Here is a 27,459-nt window from a genome sequence, read left to right as displayed (position 1 = left end):
TAATTATTCAAAACTAGTTGTAAATCATCATTTTTTCTATTGATTATTTCTAAAAGACATGAGAAATATTAACTAGGGCGCCATTAATTTCATGCTTATTACTAACAGAAGGGGTGGGAAATATATATTAATTTCCTTTCCTTTCCATTTTATGAAGGATCGGAACATCTCATAAGAAATACAAAGAATTAACAGATAAAAATAAAACTTTCAACTACCCGGCCGCCGACACTACTTTTTTTATTTTTTTCCTTGAAGGAATAATTAATTGCCTATTCAGAACGGCAACGGAAGTGCCTCGGCCTCCCATGGCGTAAACCAACAAGGAAATTGCGAAAAGCATTGACCAAAAAGCAGTTAAGAAAGGAATATGACTTCATGTTGTAATTCAAAAATGGTAGGATATTGTCCACTAAGGCAAGTTGCTTGTCCAGGCTGCAGCTCCGGGTGATCTCAGCAAAGAAGAATCAAATCCAAATATTAAATTTAGAAAAATCAAGGGAAAATTACTCATCCTTGTCACCTTCCCTTAATTATTAACAACCATTATGTAATCATCTTGTATTTATCATCTTTAAAACCAACAACCTCTCGCGTTAGGTTTGCACATGACCCTTCACAGTTTTTTTACCGGAATCTTTTTTGACAGGTGAATTCCGGTATTTTTTACCGCCTTATAAATCTCAATCACAAGTGAATCTAGCAATAATAAGGTTATAAAACGGGGAAAGGGTAATGGCATGCCTGTAGCCTGTAGGGTACCAGACACAAGCAAGTCGTTAGGTTTAAAACTATCTAAATATGGCCACGAAACAGTTACAAATATGTTCAAATAGATTCTGAAGACAACTCAACACTCCACTTCCGTTCCTTTGTCTGCTTCTGTAATCCTTGTTCGTCTCTTATTCTTTCCTTCTTTACCTGAGGTTTTATACAACTTTCTTCCTGATATATATCTCTTAATTATCTTTATCTACCCTGAATTCTCTTAGTGTTCCCTTCTCGCTATCTTAATCTTTCTCTCTACATCCATACATCCTCATCAAAACCCAAGTTTTCATTCGTGCAAAATAACAATTCCCTGAGATTTTTCAGCGCCAGCTTTCTCTTTCTAAATCATACACATCCTATCAAGTTTCAGGTTTCTGGGATCCTTCAACGTCATGGTACGTATAGCTCTCTATCTGGGAGATCTGTTAATCTCTTGTTTCTTTTTTTTCTGAGAAAGTTTTACCTCTCGCTCCTGTTTTTTTATATATAGTTGTTTTATTATTTACCTTTTTCTTCCTGGTTTAATATTTTCAGGCACGAGAGATTGGAAATGTCATGTATGATGAGGTTAGATAAGTTCATGTGGCTATATTCATTTGTTACTCTCTTTCTTCTTTTTTTTGAATTATCTTATAGTATTTTATTTTACCAGTTTTTAAACTGTTTTTCCTTTTATAAATTTTTATAGGAGTTTGTATTGAATTCTCGAGGATTGAAGCTTTTCGCATGCAAATGGATTCCCATGAATCAAGAACCAAAAGCCTTGGTCTTTATTTGCCATGGTTATGGCATGGAATGCAGCATCACCATGAACAGTTAGTATCTACAAAAATCTGCATGTTAAGGCTTTGAAGTTTGCCTTGATGAATATCAAAACGTTATGGAAAATTGGCAATTCAATCCTAAGGGGCGTTTCCACTATAATTTTCAGGCACGGCGATTCGGCTTGCAAAGGCAGGTTATGCAGTTTATGGTTTAGATTATGAAGGACATGGAAAATCAGCTGGTTTACAAGGCTACGTGGAAAACATGGATTACGTTATCAATGACTGCTCTAGTCATTTTACAAGTATATGTGGTAATATTTTATTTTTCTTCTTGTAACGTGTTTTTTTTTATTGTATGTATCAACTGTCTTGAAGCATCCTGTATGGCCAATCATTTCTTCTTCTTTTTTTTGTTTAATTTTAGAAAAGCAAGAGAACAAGGAGAAGATGAGATATTTGTTAGGAGAGTCCATGGGAGGAGCAGTCGCTTTGCTCTTACACAGAAAGAAGCCAGATTTTTGGGATGGTGCGGTATTGGTGGCACCCATGTGTAAGGTATCTTTGTTTATTAATTATGTTTTTTCCCCTTTATTCTCTCTCAAATTGCTTTATTTTTTTCAAAAAAAAAAAATGCCTACCCTCCTTTATTATAGTGTTTCACACGTCTGCTAGCTCTTTTTTTTTTTTACTTATATATCCATGGTCTGCCTACAAAATTGGATCTAGTTCTTGTTGCTTTCTAGTTGTTTGTATGATAGGTTTTTATGCTGGCTATAATTTTATTCAAATAAAAATATAAAACATCAGAGTGTTTTACCTTTTCAACCACTTTGTTTGAGTCAGTCGCAAGGACAAGCTGTTTCCGAAAACCTTTCTAAGTTGAACACTAGCCAATGATTGCAGCAAAAAAAAAAGAAGAAGCTGAAAAGCTCTGTAATTGTCAAATAAACTTGCTCAGAAATTGGTCAGGCAGGCAATATTTCTCGTCATTTTATTGATCTGGTCCTCTATTAGCTGTTTGTACCCATTCAAGCTCAGTAAAAGGCATGACGATTTACTTGAACTCGATTTTATCTGCAGATTGCAGATGATGTGAAGCCACCTCAATTCGTAATCACCATTCTAAGAAAGCTTTGCAGTATCATTCCAACTTGGAAAATAATCCCAACCAAAGATATCGTGGATATTGCCTTTAAAGTACCTGAAGTAAGACAACAGGTATATTTCTTCTAGCTCCAAATATTTATTTTCCTCCCAATTTGTAATGATTTCCCCCCCCCACTAAAATGATATGTTAATAATTGATGATTACTTAATTACAGGTCAGAGAAAACCCTTACTGCTACAAAGGGAAACCTCGCTTGAAGACCGGGCATGAACTTCTAAGGACTAGCTTGGATCTTGAGCAGAGGCTTCAGGAAGTGTCATTGCCGTTCATAGTTCTGCATGGTGAAGCAGATAGAGTGACAGATAAATCTGTCAGCGAGCAACTCCTCAGGGTGGCTTCAAGTTCAGACAAGACCATTAAGTTGTATCCTGAGATGTGGCACGGTCTACTTTATGGAGAACCAGTAGAAAACAGTGACATTGTTTTTGAAGACATTATCGATTGGTTAGATAACAGGGCTGATCGTGGAAATACAAGACTGGAGAGGGAGCAAAAACACAAGCATGATGATTTTTCCAAGTCTAAATAAGAGCAAGAAATTCAGTGGTGATGATCTTCCCCTGGGCAAGATCTAGTTCTTCAATTCGATGAGTGCGAGGTCGAATTTCCATTACAAAAACAGTACATCCCAAATGATGACATTATAATATTCATCAATAATCGAGGGCAGTCGGGCTGGACTGTTGTACGTAAAGGCTAAAGTGCGATTAGAAGTAAGAACTGTGAGATACATAGGGGCACTTAATAACATAAAATGGCTTCGGGAAATTCATTCAATACGCCTGCACATCCTCTGTACGAAAAGTTTGTTTTACAGAAGGCTTTCTAAATTAACAGTGAGCAACTTCTATCTTGGTTTCAAGAATGTGCTCGCTAGCTAATTTATCACTTCAGTTCTGAAGTAATTGTAGATAGCATGTATCGAGTAATTACAGCAACCATCAAATTCACAAAATGGAAGAAACCAAAACAATAAGGCTTCTTTAACTGAAGTTTCACAAACTGATCATCGTGAAAACCTTTTTAACCAATGAGTGCAAACCTACTAGAGTTGCATATGCACCCAAGCTACGAGCCTACTATTAGGTACAAAGTTACTTCGAGAAAGTCAGTGGCAAGCCAACCAGGCGGACAATGACTGCAAGACCACCCAGACACCATTAGGTGGATAGAAGGCGGTGCACCATGACAAGGAAATCCATTTCCGGTGCACCATGACAAGGATATCCATTTCCCATTTACCTGTTGAAAAAGTGAAGCTTGATCGCTTGCATTTGCAGGGAGCTAAAGAAAATCACACTCAGGTTACTATACAGGCCCCATGCCAACAAGTCTTGATAGAACCACTGCATGGATAGGAGGGTTGACGTTGAAATCTTCCAGCCTCTCCTCGACGGTCCCAGAAGGTTGGAATCAAACCCTTCCGTGGTTCAATCATAAAGTGCGCTTCTTTGAGGATTGCTCAAGCAATCTTCTATGCGATCCAGGCTTCTCAATTTATTGGTTGACATGGCATATGGAATTTGACACTGTCAAAAAAATAAAATAATAAAAATTACCAAATAACCTAAACTTTGAAAATACTCTATTCATTTTTAACAATTTAAAGCAGTTGTAAGAAGTGATTTTTTTTTTTGGGAACCAAAAGGTTTTAAAAACTCAAGCAAAGAAATTAGCCATATCACAAGTTAAGTAGAGCACAGAAGCTTTTTTTTTCCTTGAAAAATCCAGCAAGACAGTTGCAAAGACCCAACCATAAACAATATATATATATATATATATAACAGTTGGAGCATACTTTAACTATTAGTATACCTATAGAACAAATGAAAGGGTGAATGAGCCTTCATCAACAACACTTGCTCATCAAAAATTTAACACAAAACAAGGACTCGCCGTCTTCTCCTGTAAAATATTTAATTGATTTTGTATACCTATTTATTATACTCCATGAGTGACGACCTCAATAGCCACACACTTTTCACATTATAGGGTGTTTGATTGTATAAAAAGTTCATATATAGTTTCAAATCCAAATCTCAAAAAGACTCGCACAGACATTATAATGCATTCATGAAAATGAGTCTGTCCCAGTCCTGCAATTTCAAAAACAACTGTGTGCATTCATATTGAGCTACAAATAAGATGATCACAATATTTAAAAGGGGAAAAGAAGCACCTTCAAGATAATCTTTCCTCAGATGATCTTGTTTCGAACTTCTTCAAGTTTCTTGAGTATCTCCCCAGGAGTTCTGTCCAGCTCATCAGCAATTTTTCTTTGTGCATCAAGGGGCAGAGTTGGGAACTGCTCGCATAGATCCCCATCAATCACATCCTGCAAAATTATCCCAAAGGCTTTTAGCATTCTTTTAGAAAATACCAGGTAGCACTATAACTTAGAAAAAAACAAATAAATTACTGAGACAAATAATTACATGCAATGAATCATTCCAGTTTGAAACAACTCAGTGGCTTTAATAGCATTTTAAATTGGTGTTGAGAAACCATAATCAAATGAGAACATCTATATTGACTTACCTTAACAGGAAAATAAGCAGACCTATATGACATATGATCTCTTCCACACAAAGGTGGGTGGTCTTGTCTCAAATGCATCTCCAAGTGTGAAAAGAAGTCAACATCATCTCTAGAGGTGAATGGAAGTAGGGCCCCAACACTTCCCATCACTGTCCCATACATGATGCACTCGCCACCACCTGGAATTAGAGATGCCTTCTGCAAACTGTTAACCACATCACCGATATGAAACTGCACTATCTCCTCTACCTTGTTTGGAGCTCCATTAAGCTTCCCCTGCTCCCACTTTATCTTTCCACCAGTTGGATCTTCTTCTATCTCATCAGAGACATCCTGTGGCAGCCTTGCAAAGTAGATATTTCCAAACTTGTCTGCACCAGCCATGGTATCAAAATCTACATGGTATGATGATGTAAGCCATCTTGGGACACTATCATCAGCAAAAATATACAGTTGATTTTCATCCCGCCTGTACTTGCAGAAATGAAATGACTGCAAAGCAGACACCAAAAATATACTTCATAATGTCACCAGGAAAAATGACATAAAGATGGGAAAATGTATATAAAAACAAACAAATATCTGAATATATATCCAGATTAAATGTATTTAGAAAACATACTTCTTGAATGTCACCCGCATAAATCCGATCACGGTAGGTGTGGATAGAAACAATGGTGTTGGGGAACAGCTTATTCTCACACTTCCTAAGCAACCTCTTTTTCCCCAAGTCATACAATCTCAGCACCGATCCTATTCCAGCAAGTAATCTTCCCTGAAACTGGCATAAAGCAAGTGGAACACCTTCTACTTGAGTCTTATGCAAAAGTTCTAGGCTTTTGCCATCATCCACAAACTTATAAATGTGAAGGAACCCAGCAACCAAGCTTCTTTTGGGCCAAAACTGCAGTCCCTTGGCTGTACCAACAGCTAAGAGAGTTCCGTGCTCCTTGTCATGGAAATTTACAGTGCACAAGCTAAATGCAGCTTCATTGTCTTGAAGCTCCAGCAAGCAAGTGGTAGCAGCAGACCTTGGGTCAAGGACTCTAATGCAAGAAACCCACTTGTCTGACTCAGCCTTTGGATAGCCATACTGCTCATCAGATAGGGGGTCTTCTTTATCATCATCATCACCATTTTCCATTTGCTCAGCACTGGCACTTCCATTTTCCCCCATTCCAGAAGCTTCAAAACACTCCTTTTTTGCTGCTTCACGCTCCTCTGCCGTATATGCTCCTTGATCGCTCTCAATAATCACCAACAATTTCCGCTTAGGTTGAAGCACAAACTTTCTTGGAGTGTATCTTAGAGGTATTGCAGTTTCATTAAATGTTTCTCCCAGTCTCTCAATTGTGAAAATCCTCAATGCATCCCCGGCGACAGAAACAACACCTTCTGCACACTGATCAGATGAGAATGAGGCAGCATATTCAAGAGTCTCGTATGAAAGGGGAGTTAACAGAAAATGCCCTTGGTGAATATAACCAAGCCAGGGTCGACTAGATAAGCACAACATTGCACGTCGACCTCTCACATTAATGGAAAAAAGTTTTGGGGCCCTCAAACCCAAAAATCGGGAACGAGAGTCAGAAAGCTGGCCTGTCACCATGTCCACCACTGTCCTGAATAGAACCCCAGTCTGCAAACCAGCATTAAGGAAAAGACTGGCAGGGTGATCAGCACCATCTTCCCCACCAATTGATGCCTGAACCTCAAGAAAGAGGAGGGATTCTGGAGGTGCTGAAACACTTTGCACACTCAGAATCTGCATACAGTCATCAGGATCCAAAGACAAGACACGGATGGTGTTATCATACGAACCAACTGCTAGGAAACGAGACCTCTGTCTTCCTTCTGGAACAGGGGCAATGTCCAAACAGGCCACATCTCCTGACATCTCATGCTTCTCCACTTCCATCAGCTGACCTGTCATATCCACCTCAAAATATATAAGCTCCCCTCCACTTAAAGCAATAACCACTTGAAGTCTATTGGAGCCAACTTTCACAATTGTCCTCTTTGCAGGGGTTCTCCACTCATTAATACGCCCATCTTCCCTGATATGTATTATGCCATTTGGGTGAATTTGCATCAAAGAATCATCACCAATTAAAGAAACGGCAAGTGAAGGTGTGGTATCAAGAAACCCACTATCACTAACTTCCTCAACTGTTTCTCCAATTGAAAGCACAAGAGTTGCATTGTTAAAAGACACAACAATATACGCATCAAACTCGTCATAAACATTCTTTTTCACAGTCCAAACTGCACTCGGTACACCAGGAAGCTGTGACACAGCCATCTCACTAATGGCCAAACCAGGCCTCAATATCCTCAATGATGAACGAGGTCCACGCCCACAAAGTGAAAATATCTGTGGGGTTTCTTCATCAAAAAGATTAGCAACCTTCATGTCCATAATAGGCATCAAGCTCCCAACCTGGTCAATCCTAACAAGATTCTTTAACCCTCGTGGCTGGAAAAACACAGGCTGGAAGCCTTCCTCGGTTTCCATCAAAGTAGCAGATGAGGCCTCCACATCCTCTTCCTCCCCAATGGCCTGAAACTGATACAACGCATGATTCCCAAACTCTGATGCAGCAAACAAAAACCCTGATTTCAAAACACACATCGAGGATGTGACTGGGATCGTATCAAAATACTTAATCTTCAATTCCTTCACCTTGTCATTCTCATGATCCAACGTAACCTTAAAAATGTCACCATACTCCGTCTGCAACAAAAAGAAAAACATTGATTTCTGCTTATGTGTAGCCGCAGAGACTATCAAAACCCCACGTTCAGCAGGCAAATCAGCACGCCTGGGAATCACAGCCCTCACATCAGGATGCCCTTGATTCTTATAAATCACAAAATTCTCCACGCAAACTAAAACCCCACTTGGACCATCACCACCTCCAGGTACCGTAACAAGCATATTAGCGCCATTATCAACCTGCTCAGACCATTTCCTGGAGACATGATTAAGCCCCAAATCAAGCTCGTAAAAAGTCAAATTCTTCTGTGCTTCACTCGCGGATTGCCCTGTCGAATCCTGATCTGCTTCCGAATAATCCAACTCAATGGCAGCAAAAATAGGATTATCAAACCCACAATCAACACCACATACAGAGTAACATATAGTATGCGACTTATGCGCCTCTAAAGGTGAAGAAATGGTTAACCTGGCAACAGTATCTCTATTCAAAACATAAACTAACTTCTGTTTCTCACAAGCACCAATCATAACAGCTCTTCCCTTCGGATCAACTGCCAAATACTGACCCGGAACAATCCGGCGACAACCGGATTTTCCAAAAGTTTCTTGATGAATTTTGTCAAGGACATTTCTCTCCTTGTTATATTCTAAAATTACAATCCTACCCGAATCAGAACCAACAACAATATAATCTTTTTGAGCACCAGTTAGTCTAAACTGAGCTAATGAGCGAATTGCACCGAAAATTTCAACAGATAGAACTGTTTGGAGCTTACCGTTCTCGTCAGGGCGGAGAAGATCGAGGACTTTGCCGCGAGCGACTACGATTTCTTGTGCTTTGCCGCCGGAGAAGTTGCCGTTTATGGCGGAGATGATTCCAGTGGCTCGTTGGAGAGTGAGGCTGTAGAGGTACATGGTAAGGTTAGGTTTTGAAGTGGGAGAAAATGGTGGGAATCAGGGTTTTAGGGTTTTAAAGAAGAGAGCTAGCTAGAGAGTGGTTCTGGATTTCCGAGAAGAATCGGTTCTCGTATAATTCTTGAATTGACCACATGAGATTTATTGGCAATGGACTTTAAGACTCGGCCCATCAACTACCACTACAGAGAACAAGCCCATATATAAATCAATAAGTCCTCTTACAGTTTACTGGGCTAGAGAACGGGCTTCGGTTAAAACTAGACAAGGACCAAGCCCACTTTTATCCAAGACGAATCTTTCTAGTAATTAAATTAGGGATTGTTTGGTATCGATTTCGTCTTCTATTTTCTGTTGTAAGCAAGATATAAACATTTTTGTTTTTGTTTTTATTTTCAAAAAAAAATTGACAACAAGTTTTAAAACTTTCAAAACCAGAAAAAAAGTAAGTCTTCTAAAGTCTTCAACGATAGGTTTTTTATACTTCTGGTTTATGTTTTAAAATTTAGATAGGTTCAAAGTTAAAAAAATAATTAGTGAAGGAGTTTATCATAGAAACTAAGTTTGAAGTGTTCAAACTTTAAATTAAAATTGAATTAATTATTTTTATTAAATGGATAATTTTTTGTTTCTTTGATGTTAACCCAATTTGGTTTGAATAAATTAATAAATTTTAAAAAAATTAGATTAATCAACTGGATTCTATCAGGTTGATATTTATCCAATCTAAATAAAAATTAAATCTAGATCAAACTTTAGGATTTTGAGTTTTTTATATAAATTTTAAATCCTAAATTTTTTACATCAAGTTTTAACTATAATTCTTGATTGTTGAAACTTTGTAGTGGCTAGGGTTTCAGACGAACATCATTCTTTCCATCCATGAGCAAGCTATTTCCAATCTCTTCCCTCCAGCACATCATTGCATGAAAAGCCTATTTAATATTATAGTAATTTATGAATTGTTTTTTTAAAAAATATATTTTTAAAAAAAATTTATTAAATTTTTTTTATTTTTAAAATTTATTTTTCACATCAACACATTAAAATAATATTTAAACATAAAAAAAATTAAAAATATATATTTTTTTTTTAAAAACATTTTTAAAACATAAAAACAAACGGAATATGATAACAAACTTATATAAAAGCCCTTGAGACAAAAGAAATTCCAATAACCTCCTTACTTTCCTTTTTTTTTTTTTTTTATAAAGTCAAGAACTTCAATTGAGATTGAATAGAAATTATATATAATCAAATTCACAGCAGACAAAGGACGTTCTTCAATGAATGTTTGTTCTTCAAAACAAAATCTGCCTAGATTGGTTGATAAAGTTACTGTGGTATTCTTCCTGCTCACACGGAGAAGGAGGATTTCTGCAAATTGTTTGCTTGGCTAGCTATGTTCATAACGATGGTTGAGAGCCAAGGGCGGGTATAGGATTCGCAATTAAGGGGAGCAAAAGTAAAAATACCATTTTGCCAAGTATTATTACATTAGTATACAATATTATTTTACTATGTAATATTTGATTTAAACAAAATCATCATATTAAAATTGAATTGCAAAACACAAAATAGTCCTTTTAAATGATTCTGAGCAAATCATATTTTTAGGTGTATGATTGAATAATGGGAAAGTTTCAAAAAAACCACATTTTGGGAATATATATAAAAAAGTGATGCGAATTCAATATCCATAAACTATTATGGACTATTATAAAAGTTTTAAACCCGTTAAAGCTTCACCCCCTATTAAAAGTAGATTTAAATATGGATTCTGTCAAAAAAAATCATCTCAACTCAATAACTTAAGTTATTAAATAAAATTGATTCTTTAACATTGTATCGGAGTTTTTAATGATCAAATGGTCATGATTTTAAATCTCATCATCTTTATTTTATTTGATAAAAAAAAAATAAACACAGGGTAATATGAGTTTATGCAAGTTTCAAATTCAAAGAGCTTTCACATGAAAGAATGTGTTAAAGAGTAATATAAAAACTATTCTTGAGACTTCACATAACAACTTAAATCTTTAGGTGATATGATTCTTTAACATGATATCAAAGTTTTTGTGACAAAGCAGTTACAAATTTAAATCTTACCACCCTCATTCTATTTGATAAAAATCAAGCACAAAATAGTATGAGTTTATACAAGTTTCAAGCCTAAAGAGCTTTTACTTGCGAAGTGTGTTAAAAAGTAATATAAAATCTTATCTTGGGGCTTCACCAAACAATTTAACCTTTTTGATTTAAATTATTTTTTGACATGATATTAGAGTTGTTGACCAAATAATCACGAATTAAAATCTCATTATTTTTATTTTAATTAATAAAAATTAAATATAATATAATATAAATCCATACAAGTTTCAAGCTCGTAAATTTTTTTTGCTTTAGATAATGTTTTAAAGAGTAATATCAAAATATTTATCATTCATGTCTAACCTGACTTGATTTTCCTACTAACTAGGGCAGACCCAGACTCACAAATGCTAGACAAGTCAGCATGACCCGCTGGTTTAGTTTTTTTATTTTCTTAATTAATTCTTTGCATATATATTATTCACAATGCTGATTATAGTAATAATAATAAATGATGAAAGGACCCTAAATATTTATACTTTCAATCTTTCCTAACCTTAACTTCCTGTATCTAGTCAATTTTTCCCCTCCTCCTTCTTTGATATATCATAAATTCAAACTTCCCTATGGTGGAATTCCACCAATATTTATCACTATGGCTAAGACGTAAGTTTCATCAAGACCTTTTTTTTAAGAAATGTAAAATTACTCTAATTACTATATAATTTAGTTGTTTTTACATTTATTTTTCGTGTTTTTATAAATTAAAGTTCACATCATAAAACTTTGTTACATGCTTAACAATATATATCGGAAGATGCTATATAGTTTATTTTATTTTAAACTCATCAATAATATAAATTATAATTTTTTAAAACACAGAATATAAGTATAAAAATAAATAAATTATAAGATGATCATAATGATCTTCTCTAATAGATAAAAAGAAAATTAGAGTCAAAAAGAAAAAAAAAATATAATTTAGTCTATTTTACACTCATAAAAAGTATAAATTATAATTTCTAAAAACACAAAATATAAATGTAAAAATGAATGATTACTGTAATGTTTTTTAATAGATGAAAAGAAAACAATATTGTGGGAAATACTAATATTATTTTACTAAAGCATATTGCGATTGATTTTTATTAATTAATTCATCTTATTTTTTAGGAAAACATTATGGTAAGATACGACAACGAATGTGAATCAGTGACCGAAAATAAAAACATTTATTCATCATCGTCATTTTTTTATGAGAAAAATCTTTTACTATCACAAAAAGACACCACATGACTAACCCAACAACGTCACTCTCAGATCATAACCTACCTGCTCCAACTACAAGAAGCCTAACCCACTTCCCTCCCTCCCTCTCTCTCTCAACATTGCTAATTCTCCCTTTTCTTCTAGCTTATAAATGATCAATGTTGGTCACCAGAGTTTAAATTTAATCACAAGTTCACAATATGAAAACGGGTAAGCTTCCTTCCATGATGAGCTTGGTTGGCTTGCTCCTTTGCATGAATATCATCAACCGATCATCCTTCGCTCGAACCCTTGGCAATTCAAGTCCTGGCCAGCACCACCACCACAACCACCACAAGAAAATTACTTTCCTAATGCAAAATGTGTTGAATGTGACACACCCCTTACCAAAGCCTGCAACAGCTAAAGTTACTAGCCAGATACCATTTCCCAAACCTCTAGGCTATTTTCCTCCGAGTGGAGGCATCCCTTTACAGCAACCCAACCCAGCAGTTTCCGGTACTGGGTTGTCAACACAAACACTTGACGTTTCTAACATTGGCCTATCATTTCCGGCTAGAGCTACCTTGCAAGAGTTGGAATTTGGAAGTGTAACAGAAATTGATGAGGACTTATTTGTTTATGGATCATTGGTGGTTGGAAAAGCACAAGGGTTGTCCGTTGCTAGCTCAGAAGATGGAACTAGCCACATGATGGCAATGACAGTAAAGTTTGTGAAGAATAAGTACAAGGATGGGTTGAGATTTTTTGGTGTGCATAAGACAGACGTGCCTGAGTCTCATATTGCAGTCATTGGTGGCACTGGGAAGTATCACAGTGCCAATGGCTATGCTGTGATCAAGGCGGTTGGTGTTGGTTCTAAGAGTACTGCAGGGGAAGAAAACAGAACAAAAGGAAATCTTCTATTCAATGTTTATCTAAGCTAGTAAAACTCTTACAGATCTGTACTACGATATCATATATGATTTTATTTTATTTTGTCACAAGTGATATATATAAGTCAAAAGAATGTTACAAGGAAATCATGATCCCCACTTACTCTTTTGTTGTTCCTTAAAAAACTGTTAATTATGGAAACCATCACCTATTAAAGAAAAGATCGTCAATGGTTCCGGACAACCATAAAACGGGGTGATCCATCTTGTTTTCCCAAATGGGTTCCTAACTGTTGTGGAAACAGAAGGATTTTTTGCTTCCAGACCAATGGAAAATGGAAATTGCAGTGGTGGTCACGTTATGAATTCATAGCGATTTATCAGCAGCAGCGCAATTGCTTTACCAGTCACTTCCATATAATGGGCTCTTTACCATTGTTACAGTGTCCATCACCTTTCTATAATCGAGTTGCAGTGTGGCAAGACAAACTCTAATAGATAATTCTGGGCTAGTTCAAGTCATCTCATCACAATCATAACAAGTTAGGTCCAGAAATAGAAAATGTTAACTGCTGTTTCAGCTTTATCTGTTTGCTCTTACATCTGTCAATGAGTTCGAATCCGGATGCTCAACATTAAGAAAGCAAAATCCATTTCACAACCTGCTTCTAAGGACTAATCTTGAGATGCCGCAAAAGGCAATCAATTTCCTGTTGGACATGACCTTCATTGCCCTCTTTACCACCACCAGATAACCAAGTGCTGTACTAAATCTCAATGGTTTCAGTTAAGATGGTAGGGTGTCAAGAAGATGTCGGAAACTCGTTTTCAGTTAATGGACTGAAAAATGTAGCATTGACTATTTTCATGTTATTTCAAAATTGAATCCCTATTTAGCCAAACCTTAATGCAGGTAGTTTCTGATCCTTGCCAGGATTAAGATTGTGAATATAATTTACACCAAGCAGCAACCTAGCATGTAATGCCAGAGAGAAATCCCACCTTAACTGCCCAATTATCCTGCATAATAGAGTACCTGCTCCCAAATATTAAAAGTAGAAAGGCACCTAAACCAAGCGACCCATGCCTTTCTTTCGAAAAGAAGCATACACACCACATTTGGTTTTGCTATAGGAAGCTCACAACTTCCCTTTGTGATCTGGTACACCAAATTGTAACTAGAAGTCACCTGCACCAATTCATGCCCACGTCAAAATATGAAATAGGAATTTGGTATCACAACCAGAACACTCAACTTAATAGAAGGTATGCTCCAACTCCACTATATCAGTTCCACTTCTCACTGGAGTTTCCTTTAACTATATATAACCACAATAGACTCCTCCTCTAGCATCAGAATCATTCTTCAATCCTCTTGAGCAATACTTAGCTCTTTCACAGAATCGAAACCCAAGATGGCTAGACTCCTCTTTGTTACCACTACATCACTCAAGGCAATTGTCTGTTTTTTCTTGATTGCTATGACTCTCTCCTGTGCCAACTCGGCAAGAATCCTTGATGGGGTAGAACCCGAATATCCAGCTGTTGTTGGCCCTCCGGCGACAACAGCAGTCCCAGCTCCTACGACTACATTGCCAAGTGGCCAATTCCAAGCGACCACTCCCTCCACAGTTGAAGATGGCGAAGCAGACCCTCCACTTCCAGATGAAACTGTAGTCCCTGACACTGCTGTGGCAGCACCAGTTGCTGATGCGGTAACACCGGTTGATGATGGTACAGCACCAGTAGCTTCTCCAGTCAGAGTAGCAGCACCACTACCTGCAGGTCCCATCACCACCACCACACCACCAAGTGGGCCAGCCCCATTAGTGGCCACGAGTGCCACCGTAGCAAAACCTGCTGGCTCACAAACCACCACCGCTACCACTTCTCCTCCGTTGTCCTTCTTCATGCATGACATCCTAGGAGGAACCCACCCATCAAATAGAATCGTGACCGGGATCATCGCCCGCACTGAAATCAATGGCATTCCTTTCTCCCAGCCAAACAACAACTTTTTCCCACTCCAAGGTGGGACCCCACTGATCAACATTAACAACCTTAACAACCTCATAAACCCAAACAACGCTCCACTCCTTACAGGCCTGACTGGTACCCAAACTAACACATTCCTACAAAACACAGGCAACAACAACAATGTTGCCAATGGCAACAACCAGCCTTTTGTCACCGCGGGCAATCTCCCAGCTGGGTCCGCACTACAACAGCTCATGTTTGGCTCTATCACAGTCGTTGATAACGAATTAACAGAAGGACATGAGTTGGGTTCTGCTGTGATTGGGAAGGCACAGGGATTTTACTTGGCTAGTTCAATGGATGGTACTAGCCATACAATGGCATTTACAGTGTTATTACATGGTGGAGAAAATCATGGTGATGTTGAAGATACTATTAGTTTCTTTGGGGTACACAGAACAGCAACAACCGATTCACAGATTGCAGTGATTGGTGGCACTGGAAAGTATGAGAATGCAAAAGGGTATGCTACTGTTGAGACTCTTCCACAAGTGGATCAGCACACAACTGATGGTGTAGATACCATAATGCATTTCAATGTTTACCTCTCTGAGTAGGATGTCTCTGTGTGTGTGTGTGTGCATGTGTTCTTGGTTGGAGTTGCTTTACTAATCTGCAAGATTGGTTTCTGTTTGAAAACTTCAGTTGAAGTTTGATGTATCTTGAACTATATATATTGGAATATTGAAGGAGACCAGCTTTGTTGTTGAATCAAATGTGTTTTGGCGGTTACATTGCATGGCATTTTAGTCTTGATTCTTGGATGAATTTGGAGAACAAATTTATAGCTATGGTGAACCAAGAGAGGCTGGGATTGATGACAGTATATACTCGTTAAAATCATCAAGGAATTGAATATTGTTGAGTGTTAAATATATATACTACTCTAGTCAATTACTATAATGTCTCAGCAAAACTATAGTCAACAGCCTTGATTATATATACCATATTGTGGTTAGATGAAGCCAATGCATCATCAATTCAAAGCTCGAGTAGTGAGCAAGTCCAGAACTTGGCATTCTTGAATTTCAGATGGATTCAAAGGACCAAAATTGTAAAGATCTCGGGTCTTTTAAAGCCGTCTTCACGGCTTTTGGATCAATAACGATATTTCTCTCCACCCATTATTATTATTATTTGTTTAGAAAGAAAACAATAATTTTATTACATTAAATTAAATATAAATACATTACTGTTTTTATGCTATATCTAAAGAAAAATTATAAATTTCTGGCTCTTTTAGGCAACAACTAATACATTTTTTTTTAAATCTCAAATCTAAACTTAATTGCATAGAAAAAATTGATTAGATTTGACATGCACAGATGAATTTGAATAACTGTAAATTAACGTGAAAATGGAATGGATCGTTAAACTCCGTTAATAAAATTGAATTAGAAACAAAAGGATTATTAGAATTTCTCTTAAAATCCATATACGGTCGGTCAATCATGATGATTCCATTATTTTGAAAAAGGAAATAAATAGCTAAATATTGTTTCGTGCAGAAGCTGTCTGTCTGGGCTTTATTATCAGTACCGTCTAAAGTTTGCCGGCTCTCGTAGGCCCAAATGAATCTTAGAAAGTAAAAATAAACGGCACAAAACTGGGGCATTCCGAGAATTGAACTCGGGACCTCTCGCACCCTAAGCGAGAATCATACCACTAGACCAAATGCCCTTTTGTGAAGTGGGCAGCATTTTATAATATATATTTATTGTTACAAGAGAACAGATTTTAGTCCATTTAACCCCAGAAGCACATTTGATTCAACAATAAAGGTACCATTCGATCCAATGAGATTTCACCTTTCTTGGTTTTCTTTTGGATCTCTTGTGTAATAATTAAATTTGATTCCAAGCAACCAGGATAATAAAATTAATCGGTAACATGATCCTTTGGAAAAGAAAACTTTCTTGTTTGACTGCCTTAATGAATGGATTTGCTTGATTACTTTAGTTTCTTTGGTTTGATGCTTGAGGACAAAACACTCGACTGAGAATAACTAGAATGCTCTTACATATTTTGGTTAATGTCATGTGTTAAATGTAAGAGTTATTCAAAGCATGACTAAAAATTATCAGCAGGCACGCAAAACAGTACGGAATTCCACAGGGAGTTTGCTTTGGTCCCTATGGTCACCAAGCAAATTGTCTGTGTATCTCGCAAAGTTGCAGGTATGGGTTGACCACCAGCCAAAACCATAGTTACCTTTGACAGCCAAAAAAAGAAGGAGAAGAAGCAGACAAATAGTGACATAGATGGCTTAAAATTCCCAATTCCCCTCTACAGTAGTTTAATCCACAGTTAATATCTGAACATAGAAATGTGTGAGAATTAATTACTGCATGCCTTTAGTTTTGATGAGTTAATGCTTTCTCCAGCTGAAGGTTTTCTCTGCATATGACGTGAGAGAATTAAGCTTTCATTTCACAATATCGATGAATCACATGTTTCCTTTAATTGGTTTGAACTTGATGAACAAACAAACAGAGTTTTCCATTTTCTCTAGATATAATTCATAAACAAAGCAAACATTCTGTTCAAAGAGCCCCACATGCTACAAGCTCACAATCCCCAAGCACGCATACAACATGCTTACAAATACAGCATTGATTTTCTCGAACAATTTGGATTAGTAACTAACATAAACAGCGAATTCAAGCAAGGTTTCAACACCATCAGTCGCGTGCTGATTGACAGAAGGATTGTCTTTAACAACAGCCAAAACCCCGAAGCATAACATACTTTCCGAAAGTGCCACCCATGATAGCAAGCTGAGACTCGGAAACTCCTGTTCGGTGAACCCCGAAAAAGCTAAGGCTATCAGCATAAAGACCACTCTGGAACATAGCTGTGAAATGCCATATTTGGCTGTACCAATCCACAGACACTAACCACATAGAACCCCTTGTGCCATTACCTATAAAAACCTGACCCTAAATCATGCCCTTCAGTTATTTCATCGTCGATCGCAGTAATGGTTCCAAACATGAGCTGTTGAAGAGCAGAACCAGATGGGAAGGTGCCCCCATGCTCAGTGGCAAGTTAAATGCATTGTTGAAGTTGTTGCCATTGTTCTGTAACACAGGTTGTGTGGTGCCACCAAGTCCAGTTAGGAAAGGCAGGTTGTGTTGTTTATAAGGCCGTTATTGTTGTTATTTTGGGACACCCCATTGGTTATTGGGAGGTTTGCACCATTAGGTTTGGCAAATGGGACTTGGCCAGTGACTGCTGGATTGCTGACTATGCCGGTCACGGCTCTAGTTGAGGGGTTTGTCCCACCAAGAATGTCATGCATGAAGAAGCTTAAGGTATGACCAGGATTGGTAATTGTGGCTCCCGCACTAGTACTTGCAGCCGTTGGATTATTGTTGTGGTGCTAATGTGTGTAAAGGTAGTGGTGAAACATCGGTGACAGGATTATCAACTGCGTTGTATGACTCCGGGGGGGCAACAGGTACCTCCGGTTGCTCATCGAGGATTCTAGCTGAGGTAGTAAATGCAATGGCGAGAGTGAGGAACAGAATACAGGCTATGGCCTTGTTTGTGGCAGAGAGAATTTTGTGAATTTCCATTTCAGTGACTCGAGGGCAGAAAAGAAAGAATAAAGTTCAAGAAGACGAGTTTTCTTTCCGTGTTTTGCTTATGCTTTAGAGGGCATGTGAATGCATGTATATATAGCTTGTGCTCTCTGAAATCGGAGTTGATGAGATGGAGTTGCTGAGAACTTTTTTAACTGTTTGTGTGTGGTCAGGTGTAGAAAGTGGAACAAGAGGAACGGTTGGGATTGTGAAGGAAACTTAAACCTCTATATGCATTATTGGACCTGGCAGTGGAGTTGTTGCATACCTAATCATCAATAATCGATACATTATTTCACCATAAAATTTTCCCCTCGTTTACTAGTCCATCAGAACTATGCAAGAGGGAGCTCTTCTCGTTTCTGCCTTCAGAGAATCCGATTTTAAAACTCAAAACCTCTCAGTGCAAACGTAAGCAACAAATATATCACTCTCTTCCTTTCAAATCAAAACGGGGATGCAAGCTGGTAAACAATAAACAGACAATTATCCTAAACGCGAAGACCACCCATATCAGATTAAAAACATTATTCTGTAAATGGACTAATTAATCATCAGAAACAGGAGGGCAACACATGTTCTTCAAGAGTAGAGGCTACTGCACTAACTCACAAGGGTATGTCACGCACCACTGAAGATAAAAAAAACAATATCACATTTTTCACTTCACAGGAATGAAAGAACCTGATACTTCAAAAACAAAAACTTCCACAGAAGAATGAATTCAATACATCATGAAAATTGGCTCGTGAATTTGGTACAGAAAAAATTTACTCAAGCAAAAAAAAAAAAAACTTGAATACTCACTGCAATCTCCAAAACCAATTTCAAGCCTCACACCTGGATCAAAATTGAACCTACATATGCCTCTCCCCTACTGTTCAAACATGAACAAGCGAAAGACACGACTACCTCCCTAGTCCCTATACCTCTTCAATGTTTTTTTTTCCTTTGGATTTTTAACAATACAGACAGACTATCCACATATTCTCGAGGAATTCTGATTGACTATCCAAATATTCTTGAGGAATTCTGATAACAATATAGTAATACTGCCGACCTTTCAGAAACTCTCCATGCTAACAACATCTGCAACCAGCTCATCCATCAAACAATTTTCTATTTCTATAGCGATGATCTGAACATCATCACTCAACTCTAACCACTTGTCATCCTTCCCCAGAACCTTTCCAGACTCCTTGCTGGCTTCCTTTCCCTCAGCAACCAGCAACATCCATAACTCCTCCTCGATCATCTCCTGGCCCAGACTAAAACTAAACCTTCTTGCTACAGGTTTTGTCCATGTCGGCACGCCCATCAATGGCTGTAGAATCTCAATCAGCCCTGTATTTATTCGATCAAATAGGAGCCTCCTTTCAAACCTCTTCCAAGATGTCTGCTCACCAAACTTTTTCTCAAGGGTCTCAAAGACAAGAGGACTAATCGGGTATTCTTGAGAGTGCCACGAATCAAAGCCCATTTTCAGGTTCCTACTGTCAAAACCTGCCTCGGACAATACATTAACCAGGTAGGAGAAATCCCTACTCTCTTCAATTCTGAAAAATCTCGTCTTGTCATTTTCATCAGAGTCATCCACTGATCCTCCTCCTTCCCCAGCATCTTCATCGCTAGAAACCATCATGCCAGATCCTTCTGAGTATGTTTCTGATGCCTCCGACTTCATAAGTTCAAGATGCGACTGTAAACCTAGGAACCACGGGTAGATCAAAAGACAAGGAAAGAGATAAGGACAAAAACTTAAAAGAAAGAGAATCTGTGCAACTCTAAAGGAGCAGATCCAGTGCACCAACCATGTAAAGAAGCATGGACGCTCTCAAAACAGTCAGAGGTAGATGAAATCTCTTTCTTGAATAATGGTTCCAGTACAGAATCTGGACTAGGTTGATAAGCATCCTCAATGCTCATCAAAGATTCCGGGTCTCCATCGGTGCCAGAGCAGTGTGAAGAAACAGACTCTATCTCAGAGATTCCATTGGATATATCCTGCAGCATTATTATATAATTCCTAATAAGAAAGAGCCTTCAAAATTTTATAGTAACAATTATCAAAAAGAAAGAAAAAGGTAATAAATCAAGTGAATAAAATAAACTATTAAGGATGACTAAAATATTCATATATGCGTCTGTTAAAATCATAGGTGTGCTTCATTTCATTGTATGACTAATAAATTCTGGAAATGATGTCTTTATTGCATGCTAGTTAAAATCATTTTGGTTATCGATTGCATATCCTCATTTCTTCCTGCACTGCATTGTAAGCAACATAGGAGAAAAGAGATAAAACACATGGAAAATAAAACCATAACAAATACAAAAGTTGCAGAATTTCAACAAAGTAAATAATTCATTAAAAACTAGACACGTCCCAACAGGATAACAATCATAAGAGGCCAGGAAACTTATACCCCAGTTGTCAGGAATATGCAACCACTTCCCCCAACATGTTAATGTAACAGAACATATGATGAATCAATGTGGCTTTCAGAGTCTATACTCCAACTTGCAAGAGAGTTTCACTAGCTCGATGAGAATGACACTTTTCTAAGTTTGGGAAGGAACAAACAAACACTTTTCCTAGAAATCTTTTCTTAAATACCAACAATGAAAGCTAATATCAGTCACATGCATCATAACATACAGCTGAGGTCTTGAGTAGTGGATATTATTTCTGAAGATGTAGAACTTGTTACTATAAATTCTCCATTGCAATTTGCACAGCATGAGGAAAGATGCAGATAGTTATGTTTCCAGATAAATGCAGCAGCTAAATTACATTTTAAGAATCTGCAAAATTTGGCTAATGAAATTTCAAGGTGTCAAGGAAAACAATGAATCATACCTGTTGAGTTGAAGTAGGTGGGTCTTGAGAAGAATATTCATCTTTTACTAGCGAGACACAATTGCTAGGTTCCAATTCAAGCAACTCGTGATATGACAGGGACCTCTTTGGAACTGCAATTTCTGCATCAGCCGGTGAATTAACTACCACGTTAGTTGAAGAAATATTGCTCATTGAAGATTTGCAAACTTCATAATTCTTTTCAGATAGATCCCCATCACTGCCTTCATTCTTGTGCCCCCCCTGTGTCACCCAAGGATCTTGCAAGGTCTGATAGTTTTGTCCAGATGAACCGAGAAATGAGGATCTTTGGCCATGTGAATTGCTCACCTCAATTTTGTTTTCCAGTTCATTTTGAAGAGCATAAACAGCATCTGCAGAATGATTGTTTTCTGACCCCAGATGAGGAATTGATGGAGAAATCATACAGCTGGACTTTCGAAGAGATTTATGTCTGGTCATGGTTTTAGGACCTGCAACTGTATTAAAATTCACAAGAAGAGATCTGGATTTTGGCAAGTCTCTGACATGCCCACCATCCCGAAATTCCAGGCTTCTTGTGCCTAAAGGAGTATTAGAGTTCACACCTCCCCTGTCAGGAACGACTTGATCATAGTTATCAGGATTGCAAGCAAATTTTTTTGGCCTTGCTTCACAAGCAGGAATGGCAAGCATTTCACCCAAGGTTTTACACCTACTAACTAGTTCAACCTGCTGAAACTTTTTGGTCGTCTTCCATCTTTCAGAGATTTGTTTCTTGGCTTCCCTGGCCAGATATGGCTCATCTGAACAGTGATATTGGTTCTTCCTATCAGAAAAAACAGGCAAAGAAGGTATCATCAACTCAGACTCTTTAGGCAAGTTGTCACTACCCCTGATTTCAGACCCCTGTGCCTTAGTAGAAATGCTGTTTATACCATGCCCCATTCTTCTGCTTATTTGCTTTGAAAACCTAGACCTCGACCTTGCAGGTCCTGAGTCACAGTCCATCTTCTTCCTTTCTTTCACTTCAGCATACAAGTTTTCATTTTGAACATTGAGAATCTCTTCATGATTCCTATCAACTGAATGAAAAACCTCAATAGCACCAGTAGATGAAAAATATCTTCCAGCATCATGTGCCTTTCCTGACTTTGGTTTCAGAAGAACAATCCTGGTAGTGGGGAGGCATGACCCATCATTCAAATCCAATTGTGATCCAAGAGACTCATTAGCAACGTCAAGGCCAAGTTTTCTGCAGGAATATGTCCCAAGGCCATCTTTAATTTTCCTTGCATATCCTTGTTCACTTGGCCTCCAAAATTTCCTGCTCCTGCCAATATCTCTGCGGTCAGAAGGACACAATGGCCTTACAAGTGTAATGAGCCCTGGCTGCAAGTAATGAGGGATGCCTTGCAGATTATTTGCTTTCTTGGTGAACTCTGGTTCCTGGAAATATTTTGGAAAATTATCAGTCTTTGAATCAATAACTTCATGTGCGTCATGACATTCCTTTGAACTTTGAAGCTTCATATCCTCTGAAAAATCTGTCGATTGCTTGAATTCCTCCCTTCTAAACATCACCTTTGCCCCTGGGGAACTTGAACGTATTTTTCTCTTTTCAACTGACATGCTACGGTGCTTGTGTCTCTTTAATGTTTCTAATATTTGGAAGACTTCGATATGATCTTTCTGCTCTTCACTACTCAACCTACATGAGTTAGGTTCTGAATTTTTCTCTCTAACACCTATAGAAGAAACTCTTCGTAGATAATTCTCAGAGAGCACTCTTGGTTTCTTTTGAGCAGGCTGCTGGGGTGGCAGTTCATCAAGACCCATTAATTTTGCAATCACACTTTCTGTGATTTGTTTAGGTTTCATTTCCATTGACCTCACTTCGGGCACTTGAAGTTAACACTGAAAATTCAAGCCCTCTAGAATTTAAAACAACGCCCCTACACCAAATCAAATCAAAGAGAAATACCAAATCAGGTGAAATAAAATTATTCAAATACCAGGACAACTATTTCATGATTTATTTTCTTTCCTCTAATTTTCATGTTGTTGTATTCTGGGTGTGCAAAGTTAAAAGAACAATTCTGCACAAAACCAAAACAGCAATAGCTACTTACTCTAGAGTAACCCCCTAGGTGTGCAAAGTTAAAGAACAATTCTGCACAAAATCAAAACAGCAATAGCTACTTACTGCTATATAAGATGCCAAATTCAGACCATTTCCAGGAATTCAAACCCTTATTGCTTCCTGGAAATGATTTTATAAAAAAACAACAAATATGCAAAGAGAATATATTTGGAAAATTAAATGCAAAACGAAAGGAGAAAACAAACAAGGAAAGAAGAATCACAAACAACCAAAAAGATAGGGAAACAGCACGTAAAAATGAAAGTTAACCCTAAACACAGTTGCGGGAGACCAGTAAACAAAAAATGAAAAAATTGGATTTAACTTTTGAAAAAGCCATATACTGGAAACATCATAACCTTTAGACCATATCTACCATCCCCGCAAGGAATAAAGAAAGAAAAAAAAAACATTAAGAAATAAAGAAAGAATTTTTTTTTCTTCTAAAAAACAGTCAGTGAATCCAAATCACAGCCTTTTGTGATCCGTCCATGAAGCCGAAAAGGAGTCTCTGGAAACCCAAGTACTAAATCTCAATCAATACAAGATACTAGTAAGTGGCAGCACAGGCAATCAGCATGCAGAAACAGAATCATTAAAAACAGTTTTCTTTGGCAAGCAATTATTAGAACAGCATAGAAACAAGTGTAAAGTGGTTGAGTAAATGTAACATACCGTCATCATTACGACTTGGTCACAGTTTTCAAAAGTAAAACAAACAAATAAACCTATGAATTAACAAACTGCCATGAGAAGAAGATTTGATAAGCAAAAACCATTGATCTCAAAGCATCAATAAGAACAAAACAAAAACCAAATGATCTTGATGCCACTACCACAGAACATCACTATTAAATTCCACTAGAAACAAAATCAATAAGTTTAGCAAAAGTACACGCAAAAAATCAAAATCATTACAAACACCCCATAAACAACACAAGAACAAAAACCCAGAATTTGATTAAACAAAAAAGAGGGGGGAAATGACCTTTTTGAAGAGATATTTGAATCTTGATACCAATCTTGGATATCATGCGATACCCATTACTTCATTTCTCCTTAACATGCGATGAATTCAATCAAAATCTCTTCTTTTAAAAGAAAAACAAAATCTTTAAGTCACGCTCAATGATAATCTTGATCAGAAATCAAGCAAGAAAAGACACGCCGCCATGCTGGATAAAAGTTTGGAGTCAAACAGATTTAATACAGAGAGAGAAAGAGAGAAGTTTAGGTCAACAGCAATGGAATTCATGCAGAAGAATCACAAATGGTCGGCTAAAATAAAAGTAGCAATTATTTTTTATATACAAATTAGATCATCAGAGACGCAAATGATAAGATTATAGTAATTAAATTAAATAAATGTGGGTGGAGAGACGTTAAGAAATCAAAAAAAGAGAGAGATGTTGAAGTTAATTAATAGAAAATTAGAAATGATTGAGACAGGATCTAATTATTATTTTTTTTATTTTTCTATTTAATATTTAATTATTTTAAAGAAGCATCATCGAAAGAAATATGTGGGTTCGGTTTTTTTGTCACTGTGTGGATTTACGCGCGCTTTTTTAACAGCGTATTTGCGAACCTCGCGCCAGAATGATAAAGCAGATGGCTACTCTCACTCTTGTTTTTGCTTCTTACAGATATACTGCACTTGGGACTTGGGAGTACCCAGATTTTTTTAATTTACGTAGAGGTAATGTTGGGGGAAAAATAGGTGAAGCTTGAAATTTGAAAATATAAAATAAAGGTTATTTTTATCATATAAAAAATCAATAATGGATTAAAAAATAAAATTTTTAATTAAAGATTGATTTCGATAACATTTTAAGCTAAATCCGACAAAAATGGAAGCTATAGATGCATTTAGATAATATTAACAAAAAAAAAACTTGTTAATATACTTCTGTTTTAAATCATAGTCCATTCTTTTCAGAAAAAATAAATCTTTAAAACAGCATTAATTTTATCACTGTTGTTTTTTACGATACCGTGCCAAAAAAAGCACATGCAAAATGATATTGTAGTTAGTATTGGATTTAGAAGGATTGGATGTGGAAATAGTGAGAAACATCGACAAATAGGAGTATTTATTGTGGTCAACGGAAAACGCGGCAAAACATCCGCAAGTGATTTGCATGTGAACTGAGACAAGATCAGGGTATTTTCTTATTATTGTTTCCGTTGCAGGAGCCATGAGGGCGCCAATTTGTGATTGATTACGTGGCTGGTAGTTGGACCTGGTGGCAAGTGGGCTTTCAAGTTCTGAGTCCATCGTTCAAACCGGGCCGAGCCCTTGAACTTGGGTGGTTTCTGAAACTTTACTCACTGTGTACTGAGTGGCCAGGTCACCTAGTTGAACTTTAGGTAACTCATATAATTAAAATGAAGTTTTTTTAGTTTTTTTTTAAATTATATTATACTTTGATTAAAATATTTAAATTTAACCTTAACAATTCATATCTAATTTCTTAAAATTGAACTCGTGAAGAGAAACTTTACCCATGTGTACTTAGATTGAGTTTATATATTTGTAGTTTTTGTACTTGCAGTGCAAAAAATATAATAAGATGTTTTATAACATATTAAATTGTGTTTTTTTAATGTAAGTTCTTTAAAAATTGAGTTTAAAATACAGTTTTTAAGAAACGGTTTTACATGTTTTTGTAATTGAGTTTTTTTTAAAACTATATTTGTTTTTTTGTTTCAAAAGTGTTTTTAAAAAAATTTATTTTTTTTACTTCGAATTAATATTTTTAAAAAAATTATTTTGATGCGTTGATATCAAAAATAATTTTTAAAATATATAAAAAGAATTATTTTGATATATTTTTAAATAAATAACACTTTGAAAAGCAACTGCAATTATATTTCCAAACACAACTAACTAAACATTTTATATATGTTTTTTGTTATATATAAACCTTAATCACAGTTTTTACCAAACACGTATTTAAATCCAAGTAACCATACTTTATTAAAACTTATTTTTTTTCCAATCATAACCACAAAAATTATCTCAAAAACAAACACACTCTATTCTAATATCACTCGATACAAGGTTAATTTATGGATTTAGTCGGTTAATTTATATAGTTAAAAGGAAATTTAAAAAAAAATATTATATTTTAATCAGAATATCTGAATTTAACCTTTCAAATTATACTTCATTTTTAAAACTCAAGTTGAATTAAATATCAAGTAAACCCATAAAAATGATTATTGATTTGATAAACAGTGCTTGAATGGTTTTTTTTTTTTTTTTTTTTCCTTGTAGAGGCAAAGCACAGCCCTTGTGGATGGCTAATTGATATCCCCACCGTAAGAAATATCCGGGCCCTTAAAAGGTGAAAAGTGGCTCACTTATCATTGTACCTTCCTTTTTCTCGCGAAGGGAAACTGAGCTGGCAAAAACAATTATAAAAATAACAATCCGTAGTTAAAACACTCGTTGATTACTATGAACGAGATGACATGCCCGCGCGTTACCGCGGGCTTATAAAATAAATACATTTGATAGTATTATAATTGTGAATCAACGCTAGATAAGTAATAGAAATTAAAGGTATGATAGAGCAAACATTTCATGATGGGAAAAAAAGTTGTGCTGGTGATCAAAAACTCAGAGACTGAACAAAATGATTTGCAGATATCTATAGTGTTTTGTGAGGAGAGATACAGTGTTTTCGCTGCATGATTTAGCTTTTTAGTTAATAAAAAAAAAATTACAAAGCTAAATT

The 27,459-nt window shown here is 36.6% G+C and overlaps 5 protein-coding genes, 1 non-coding gene and 1 pseudogene across 8 annotated transcripts; 3 read left to right on the top strand and 4 right to left on the bottom strand.

Annotated features, from left to right (window-relative positions):
- Window positions 1-620: 620 nt before the first annotated feature.
- Window positions 621-3,483, top strand: LOC118059892 (caffeoylshikimate esterase). The gene is made up of 7 exons (XM_035072890.2): window positions 621-1,166; window positions 1,306-1,338; window positions 1,460-1,586; window positions 1,703-1,849; window positions 1,963-2,093; window positions 2,619-2,756; window positions 2,861-3,483. The coding sequence occupies exons 1-7, from the start codon at window positions 1,164-1,166 to the stop codon at window positions 3,233-3,235; spliced, it is 954 nt and encodes a 317-aa protein (XP_034928781.1). The 5' UTR covers window positions 621-1,163; the 3' UTR covers window positions 3,236-3,483.
- A 178-nt stretch (window positions 3,484-3,661) lies between these two features.
- Window positions 3,662-8,996, bottom strand: LOC118059891 (spliceosome-associated protein 130 A). Of its 2 annotated transcripts, none has more exons than XM_035072889.2 (4): window positions 5,867-8,996; window positions 5,245-5,736; window positions 4,886-5,041; window positions 3,662-4,235 (listed from the first exon to the last, which is right to left on the bottom strand). In XM_035072889.2, the coding sequence occupies exons 1-3, from the start codon at window positions 8,876-8,878 to the stop codon at window positions 4,904-4,906; spliced, it is 3,642 nt and encodes a 1,213-aa protein (XP_034928780.1). In that variant the 5' UTR covers window positions 8,879-8,996; the 3' UTR covers window positions 3,662-4,235; window positions 4,886-4,903. The 2 variants fall into 2 exon arrangements, with proteins under 2 accessions (XP_034928780.1, XP_073267712.1); XM_073411611.1 differs by lacking the exon at window positions 3,662-4,235 and adding an exon at window positions 4,545-4,802.
- A 3,442-nt stretch (window positions 8,997-12,438) lies between these two features.
- On the top strand, window positions 12,439-13,164 carry LOC118059777 (dirigent protein 25-like). Its single transcript, XM_035072751.1, has one exon. The coding sequence runs from the start codon at window positions 12,439-12,441 to the stop codon at window positions 13,162-13,164; it is 726 nt and encodes a 241-aa protein (XP_034928642.1).
- Window positions 13,165-14,483: 1,319 nt separating this feature from the next.
- Window positions 14,484-15,843, top strand: LOC118059890 (dirigent protein 24). Its single transcript, XM_035072887.1, has one exon. It carries the CDS (start codon window positions 14,529-14,531, stop codon window positions 15,705-15,707), a length of 1,179 nt encoding a protein of 392 aa, XP_034928778.1. The 5' UTR covers window positions 14,484-14,528; the 3' UTR covers window positions 15,708-15,843.
- Window positions 15,844-16,758: 915 nt separating this feature from the next.
- On the bottom strand, window positions 16,759-16,830 carry TRNAP-AGG (transfer RNA proline (anticodon AGG)). The gene has a single exon. It is a non-coding gene; the product is annotated as a tRNA-Pro (tRNA).
- Window positions 16,831-17,625: 795 nt separating this feature from the next.
- On the bottom strand, window positions 17,626-18,744 carry LOC118059889 (dirigent protein 25-like; annotated as a pseudogene).
- A 681-nt stretch (window positions 18,745-19,425) lies between these two features.
- On the bottom strand, window positions 19,426-25,095 carry LOC118059887 (uncharacterized). 2 transcript variants are annotated; one of them, XM_035072886.2, is made up of 5 exons: window positions 24,705-25,095; window positions 23,706-23,746; window positions 21,595-23,528; window positions 20,546-20,738; window positions 19,426-20,441 (listed from the first exon to the last, which is right to left on the bottom strand). In XM_035072886.2, exons 3-5 carry the CDS (start codon window positions 23,458-23,460, stop codon window positions 19,798-19,800), a joined length of 2,703 nt encoding a protein of 900 aa, XP_034928777.1. In that variant the 5' UTR covers window positions 23,461-23,528; window positions 23,706-23,746; window positions 24,705-25,095; the 3' UTR covers window positions 19,426-19,797. The 2 variants fall into 2 exon arrangements, with proteins under 2 accessions (XP_034928777.1, XP_034928776.1); XM_035072885.2 differs by lacking the exon at window positions 23,706-23,746 and having other exon boundaries at window positions 24,705-25,094.
- Window positions 25,096-27,459: the final 2,364 nt, after the last annotated feature.

Source organism: Populus alba, chromosome 10, assembly GCF_005239225.2.
Source record: "Populus alba chromosome 10, ASM523922v2, whole genome shotgun sequence".
Taxonomy (NCBI): domain Eukaryota; kingdom Viridiplantae; phylum Streptophyta; class Magnoliopsida; order Malpighiales; family Salicaceae; genus Populus; species Populus alba.
This window is presented reverse-complemented; position numbering and strand designations above follow the sequence as displayed.

What these genes read in the sequence shown, in the direction of transcription:
- LOC118059887 (XM_035072886.2), bottom strand. Translation starts at nt 23,460, where the DNA reads ATGGAAATGAAACCTAAACAAATCACAGAAAGTGTGATTGCAAAATTA. An exon ending in CACCTACTTCAACTCAACAG is followed by an intron (nt 20,739 to 21,594) that starts GTATGATTCATT and finishes ATAATGCTGCAG; the next exon opens with GATATATCCAATGGAATCTC. An exon ending in CGTCCATGCTTCTTTACATG is followed by an intron (nt 20,442 to 20,545) that starts GTTGGTGCACTG and finishes CGTGGTTCCTAG; the next exon opens with GTTTACAGTCGCATCTTGAA.
- LOC118059892 (XM_035072890.2), top strand. An exon ending in ATGCAGCATCACCATGAACA is followed by an intron (nt 1,587 to 1,702) that starts GTTAGTATCTAC and finishes TATAATTTTCAG; the next exon opens with GCACGGCGATTCGGCTTGCA. An exon ending in TACCTGAAGTAAGACAACAG is followed by an intron (nt 2,757 to 2,860) that starts GTATATTTCTTC and finishes ACTTAATTACAG; the next exon opens with GTCAGAGAAAACCCTTACTG.
- LOC118059891 (XM_035072889.2), bottom strand. Translation starts at nt 8,878, where the DNA reads ATGTACCTCTACAGCCTCACTCTCCAACGAGCCACTGGAATCATCTCC. An exon ending in ATGCGGGTGACATTCAAGAA is followed by an intron (nt 5,737 to 5,866) that starts GTATGTTTTCTA and finishes TCTGCTTTGCAG; the next exon opens with TCATTTCATTTCTGCAAGTA. An exon ending in CTGCTTATTTTCCTGTTAAG is followed by an intron (nt 5,042 to 5,244) that starts GTAAGTCAATAT and finishes ATAATTTTGCAG; the next exon opens with GATGTGATTGATGGGGATCT.
- LOC118059890 (XM_035072887.1), top strand. Translation starts at nt 14,529, where the DNA reads ATGGCTAGACTCCTCTTTGTTACCACTACATCACTCAAGGCAATTGTC.
- LOC118059777 (XM_035072751.1), top strand. Translation starts at nt 12,439, where the DNA reads ATGAAAACGGGTAAGCTTCCTTCCATGATGAGCTTGGTTGGCTTGCTC.